The sequence below is a fragment of the Propithecus coquereli genome, unplaced genomic scaffold (genome assembly GCF_000956105.1).
Source record: "Propithecus coquereli isolate 6110/MARCELLA unplaced genomic scaffold, Pcoq_1.0 Scaffold153, whole genome shotgun sequence".
Taxonomy (NCBI): domain Eukaryota; kingdom Metazoa; phylum Chordata; class Mammalia; order Primates; family Indriidae; genus Propithecus; species Propithecus coquereli.
In genome coordinates, this window is record NW_012139747.1 from 2580155 (window position 1) to 2587368 (window position 7214).

Below are 7214 nucleotides of genomic sequence, written 5' to 3' on the forward strand. Positions count from 1 at the left end.
CCTTTACTAGCTAGAGCAATTTGGGTAATTTACTTCACCTTTTTGAGCATTTATTTCTTTCAGAAATGAACATTTGTTACTTACCTCAGGTGAGTAGTAAATAAGATAAAGGATTTGAAGTGCCTGGACCATGGTAGATGCTCAGTAAATATTAGCTCCTGCCTTCCTTTTTCTCCATCCCTGTACTGCTAGCAGTTCCCCAGGACTAGGCTTCCAAGAGACAGTCATCTGGAGAGACCATGATTGCCTTCTTCCACTCACGCCAATAACATTCTAAAAGACATTATTATTCTCTGCAGAGATCAGTTGAGTGAATTTACAATGAGTTTCCAAACCTCTCAGGCCTAGAAATATCCCTAAACCTGATTAGAAGAAAGAGGAATTTCTTGAAGAAAGCCATTCATTGCATAATTAGAGATGGTAGGCTTAAAATGAAAATAACTGTTGGAGGTGATTTAGTGTAAATGTTTCATAAAATCAACCAAACAAAAATAGACTGTCATATCCTTCCTTGTTTTGATAGAAAGCAAAGGAGTGTAAAAAAAAGAGAAAGAAAGAATAAAGGGGAGTAAAATATAGAGGGAATGAGATACAGAGCAAAATGTAAAGTGAAAAGTCTCCTCCTCCTGACTTCTGACATCCTGTCCCTCTCCCCAGAGATTTGTTAACTATCCTGTACATCCTTCCCAAACAATACCAGAATGCAGTTGTGTCATTTAAACCCACACATGCAATAATACATACACTCTATTGCTTTTTTCTATATGCACTTCTTTGCTTTTTTTTTTCTTTCAGTCAATAACATATCTTGGAGATTTTCTCCTGTAGACATATATCTACCTTATTCTTTTTTCACTGCTATATAGTATTTTATTGAATAGATAATCTTTATTTAACCAGTCCTCTATTCATGACATTTAAATTTCTTTAGGGCTAGTTTCCAATACAAACTTCTATATTTAGTGTTTAACACAATATAATTTTATCACATTACAGCCACACGCCAGTTGGACGGCCTGTCTCCATCTTGTAGCTCTGCTGTCTGGCCATGTGTCCTCTAAGGACACCACAGCCAAAGATGGCTTGGAAAAGGCTCACTAGTTCTTTACTACCTTGCCCCTCTTTTTGTGGCCAGAAGAAATGTCTGAGGCTAGGAAGTATCACAGAGCACCTGAATATTTGGGGAGCACCAGTCATCTCTGCCACTGTACCAAAAGTAAACTCCTTCATCAAGCTTCAGAAAGCAGGGGTAGTCATTGCCCAGAAGTTCATTTGAGAAATCAACTCTGCATGTGCCAGGAGTGTGTGCTCATTTCCCAAGCAAGCCAGTGTATGATTGGCTGCTTTACAAGAAGTAGAGAGAAAATATCTTGGGAGATGATCATATTTGACTTGATTCTGGGTGCCACATTTTAAGAAAGATTGATATTAACTGTGTTCAGGGAAGTGTAGCCAAAACATGTAAGGATCTATAAATTTTGTCTAGAAGACTAGCTCCCCCGTCCAAAAAACTATGGTGTCTTGGAAGAATTTTCAAAGACTTAGAGAAGAGGTTAATGGCTTATAGAGTACAGCATAGACTTATGCTGTGTTGTTCCCAAGGAGAGAACTAGAACCAGTTGCTAAGAGTTTTAGGAAGATTTCTCTCACAATGGAGAATATTTAATCAGTAATTTGAGATCTTCATAAATCAAGCATAAACTGGATGACATCTGTGAAGAATATCGTAAGGAAGATTTCCTGTTTACCATGAGAGATTTGGTCTAGATAATGTGTATGATACCTTTTCAAATCTGGTTTTTTTATCATGAATGTCAAGTGAATATTCCTTTTTCTTTTTAAATAGGACACCGATGAAATTCAGGTTAACTATCCTGGAATGTTTGAATTGATGGAAGACTTACAAGGTAAGGCACTTTAAAGAATTTTTAGACTCCTTTGAGAGACATATTTTGAGAGCCAACTTTATGGCAGGCACTGGGGCTAAGCTCTAAGGATCCATTGATGAGGAGAAAACAGACTGTCTTCGTGGAGCTCATGATATAAAATGGAGGAGGCACACACACTAGGCAGCTGTCACAACGATAAGTGTTAAATCCGAATTGTGGTTAATGCTATGAAGTTGAGGTATATAGTGCAATGACTACTTATGAAAGGATGGCGAGACTTTCGTAAAGAGTGCATTTGAAGATGGTAGAACATATCAATGACTTCCTCCAGCCACCGTTGGCAGCTGAGGTCCAGGCACGAGAAAACAGAGAGTTGGGTTAGGTTAGGAGTGGGCTTTTGTCAGGGGGATAGGTCCTGCTCTGACAGACTCAAAGAAGTCTTGTCTGAGGAAGTGGCAATTGAGCTTTGTTCTAAAAAAATAAAGATGAGTTAATTAGGTGGAAAGGGCAGGGAAGTGAGTCCCAGGCAAGGAGAACAGTATATGCAAAAGCCTATGGCAAGAACTGAAAGAAGGGCATTTTGGCTGGAGTACAGGGAGTAAGAAAGAAAGGTAAGTGATGATGTTGGTGGATCAATGAGGGTCAGAGATCACACAGCAGGCCCTTATTGGCCTTGTTAACAATTGTCCTTACCTTAAAATGCCCCTTGAGGGTGTATGGACTAAGGCAATGGAGATGAAGAGAAGTGAATGCATTCCAGAGATATTTAGGAGGTAAATTTGACAGTTCTTACTGGTGGATTAGATGTTGGCAGATGAAGGAGAGAGACATTGCAAACATAACTGCTGAGTTTCTAGCTCACATAACCAGATATATGGTGTCCTTTATTGACAGAGGAAACAGTAGAAGATGACCAAGTTTGGACAGGGACAGTTGTTGAGTACATATTTGGATACATTGGGTTTGAAGTGCTTTTAGAATATCTAAGAGGAGATGTCAAGTAGACATTTGGGTATATGGGGATGTAGCTCAGAGGAGGCTACTGGCCTGGTTAAAAAGTTGTGAGTCATTTGTGAATAGGTGGTGTTTGAAACAGTTACCTATGGCAAGAGCATGGAATGAGCAAAGAAAGTAGCTTGGTACTGAGCCTTTAGGAACCGACTGTATAGTGACTGGTTAGAAGAAGGATGAGCCTGCAAGGAGACTGAGAAGGAATAGCCAGCCAGGTGTTCAGAAGAAACATCAGAAAAGTGTAGAATTGCCTGAACCAAGAGAAAGGTGTTTCAAAACAAAGGGAGCACTCAGCAGCATCAAAAGCAAAATACAAACTGAGCAGAAAGTCCATTAGATCTAGAAACAGAAGATTATTGGTGACCTTGGTAGAGTGCTTTTATAGGAGTGAGGGAAGGAGAATATTGGGAGTAAATTAATGAGTAAGTGGCAGGTGAGACAGCAAATGTATGCTGTTCTCTCTAGAAGTTTGGCTATGAAGAAGTGAGAGATGGAAAGGTTACAGGTGTCAGAAGAGAGGAGAGGAATAAGAGATGGGATGAGGTTTTGTATTTTGTTTTGTCTTAAGACTTGAACTGCTGACTGGGGGAATCCAAGTGCTTCCCTGGAAGGGTGACTCTAGAAGAAAGAGAAGCAATAATTGGTGATTCAGGCACCTGAGAAGGTAGAGGCCAGCAGAGGGGTTGACCTTGGATAAGAGGAGAAGCAGATTTGTGGAAGGAAGGGAGGAGAGTAGTGCCAATGGAGCAGATGTTTATGTTTGATGGCAGGAAGTTCCCATCTCGTGGGTATGTTTTCTTTGTCAAACAGGAAGCAATTTCATATGCTGAGAATGATACAGTCAGAGGTTTGAGAATTGAGTGGAGATGATTTGAAATAGTCATGTAGAGACTGGGAAAATGAATTGACCCAGGGAAAAGTTAGAGAATTCGAATGGTGCATTTGAGTTGGTAAGATACATAAACAGTAGTTCAAAACCAGGTACAAAAAAGCAGATAGTTGGGTTAGTTTGATTGGAGTTTGCTAGTTGAAAATGACAAAAAGACAAAGGCAAAAGATAGCTCTAAGAGTGTAATTGGAAGAATCTATGCTGGAATAAAAGGGAAGTGGGGAAAAAAAAGAATGAGCTGATGAAGTGGGAGAAAGTAGAGCAGCCATGCACAGGCGATCCCAAAGTGGTTAGAGAATAGTCATGGTTGAAGTACCTGAACATACTGGAAGGACAGGAGGATCTGAGCAGAAAATGGGATGTTTGATGGTTTTGGAAGTAAAGCAGTTACAAGTGATAACTCAGTCTGGAACATGTCACAGAGGCAGAGGTGGAGTGATAGAGAAGTTCATTAGAGATGAAATTAAAAAAATCTTAACTTGATGGTTACTAACATCGAATTCACCCAGGGTGGTGGCAGAACTGGGAATATAGGGTAAACGTGGCTGGGTGCCAGACCCTTCAGTGAAGGAGAGGAGTGACTAGCCTGATGTCTGACAGCAAGCAGGAGTAGGGGAAAGTAACAGCCAAGTGCTCTGGGCCTCATCAGGGTGAGGGTGCTAGATAGGCTGGGGAAGTACCTGTAAGAGCCTTTGAGGAGTACCAAGGGCACAGATCCAACTCCAAATGCAAAAACAAGCATCTGTTACTTGAAAGGGATGCTGGAGAGGTGATTTTTCTCAAAAGAGAGCTTCAGCTTGCCTCCTGTGTGAGAATTTGTGAGTTTCATTTGTTTTTTTACACAGATGTCATAGTTTTGATGAATGATGGAAGCTAGAGGGGTTAAAGGTATGTTCTGTGAAGCTAGGGGAGCCTTAATCTGGATTGTGAAAAATTGTAAGATGATTTAGAATAAGAGGATTATAAAAGTAAGTGTCTGGTCTTTACAGATTTATGAGTTTTTTTGCGAGCACTGCTGCACTTACTTTCCTGTATTACATGTGAGAAAGATTAGACCCAAAGAGAACTACCTGCTTGTTTGTGGCAGAATTAGGTGCCCAACTCTTGTCTTGTCAACTCTTGCTCTGTGCTCTCTTAACTGACCCTATTGCTTCTTGGAGTTGTCCGTTTGTAACAAAGTTCATCTTGCCCATTGTCCAGTGTCCTCTGAGTACATATGAAACTTCTGTCAACTTTACAGGGGAAAGATGTGTAGCTGAAATGTGTCATTGTAGTCACTTTTCATTCATTATAATATAATAGATTAGCAGCCTGTAGCATGCGTGCCCAAGATGACAGAGAATCAATAATACGACTCCCTTCCCAAGCACTGCCCACACACCTTTATGCAAAGGCTTGAGAGATGGTGGTGGGCTGATGATTTCTCATTCAGGCTCTGATGATAAAAATATGTTTCAAATACAGCATTTATTTTTGTTCTGCTGTATAACAAATGCTGTGCTCATGATTCAAGAAAGAAATGAGAAAGAGACCTATTAAATGAGAAAGTAGACCTATTAACTACCATTCTGACCAAGTTATAAAACATTTCCAGGCCGCTAAAAGGTTGCCTCATGGCCCATCCCAGTTGATAACCCCTCTTCCCCTAAGGGGAACTATTTCCTAATTTTTTCCTTTGAGAAGCTTTGTCAGTGCTTTTCATTTTCACTATAAAGTCATTTACAGAAATGCATTTTAGTCTTTGATATCTCTTATTCTTAGGAGAATTCAGAGGAACTATTTAAATATAACATGTCAAAGTAATATTTTACAAAGTAGATATAAACATTAACTGGTTGATTTTATATTCATCCACTTACTATTTATTGAGCATCTACCACATGCCAACCACTGAGCCAGTGGTGTAAGTACATAGTTCTGGTCTCAGGGAGCTTCTATTCTAGTAGAGAGGAAGAGACACACAAAGATAGGCAGATATTTGCATTCAACTGTAGAATGAGATCATTGTTTTTTAAAGTACACGGAGAAACACGAGAGAAAAAGTGCTTAAATCTGCTTAGGGAGTCAGAGATGCTTTTGCAGAAGAGGCAGCATCTAAGCTAAAATGAGTTTGCCAGGAGAATGAAAGGGTGGGTTCAGGTTTATGGGGGTGGGCATTACATTCCACACTGAGGAAATGGCCAGTGTAAAGTCGTGGAGGCGTAAGCGGATATGCACATCCTTTACTCTCCTGATGAAGGAACTGTACAGTAATTCAGTATTGCGTGAGTATGTAGAATGGGGAGATTATGTGAAGTGGCAGAGGATCAGAGGCTTCTGTATTTTTTCAGGTGAGCTTTGTAGTCTCGTGGAAGAATTTTGCACAGAGGGGAGACAATCAGATAGATTAGTGTGTTAGAAATCTCACCTTCCAGCATTGTTTGTGAGGCCTAGTTTATGAGGAAGGTAAGACTAGAGCTAGGATGGCTAATTCGTATTGTTATGTAGAAGGAAACTGAGGCACAGAGCGAAGTTAAGTAAATTGTCCAAGATGATGTGATTAGTAAGTGGTAGAGCCAGGATTTAAATTTAGTCAAGAAGCCTGATTTGTGTCCTGAAATCTCAACCACTCTACCACGGGAAAAGTCAGAGACAGGTGGGACGAGTGGAGGAGGGAGGAGAACTTGGGAGACTTGCAGGTGTGCTGCTTTGCCAACTGGAAGACTGTGTTACTTTCAAATTTGTTTTTGGTATGTTACATTTGTAGTATACTTTTTTCTTGATAGTTGTGGTATGTCTCATCTAAGCTGCTATTATTAATTCACAGGAAAAAAGTCCAGAGTGTTGACCTAATTTTACAAAACAAGTTGCATATCAGCTGATGAATGCATGAGAAATTTTCAAGGCTTTCACAGTGGTTTTAAGGTAAGTTCAGTTATTTTTTTTAGACAATACTCAGTATTGTTCCTAGTAAACTGTAATATTAATAAATTAGGAGTTTTTTTTTAATAAGTGGTTGAACTTAACCTTAAAAACACTGTGAGAGTCTTAAATAGTTACCTGCTGGCCAGATTTTTTTTGTTATCCCAAAGCCCAGAGCCAGTCAGAAGTCCTGAAGTCCCAGACTTTTCTAGGTGGTCTTCAATAAAGGTCTATGATAATGTATTAGGAAGTATCATCATTCCGTTTTGAAGATGATAAGATTGGAGTTTAATAGAAGTTGAATGACTTTGCCCCAGGTCACGTAAGAGTTGAAACTGGGAATATGATCCCAGAGTCCAGACTCTTTCCACCACCTCACACTACTTCCTCAGGAGAAGGGAAGTTCTGTATGGCAGGGCACTTCTCTGTGAGAGAAAGGTGGACTGCTATCCAGTTACCGCCTGTGCATACAGTAGCGCTCTTAAATTTCCGTAGGGCTGACCTAGGTCAGCCCTTCAGAGAGA

General features: G+C 40.0%; 1 protein-coding gene across 1 annotated transcript in view; it reads left to right on the forward strand.

The window, feature by feature from the left end:
- Positions 1–7214, forward strand: part of NDUFAF5 (NADH dehydrogenase (ubiquinone) complex I, assembly factor 5) — a 47022-nt gene that overhangs the window by 36598 nt on the left and 3210 nt on the right. Inside the window, exon 5 of the mRNA XM_012640424.1 lies at positions 1847–1907. Coding sequence (XP_012495878.1) covers positions 1847–1907 — 61 coding nt within the window. The remainder of the gene's footprint in view (positions 1–1846; positions 1908–7214) is intronic.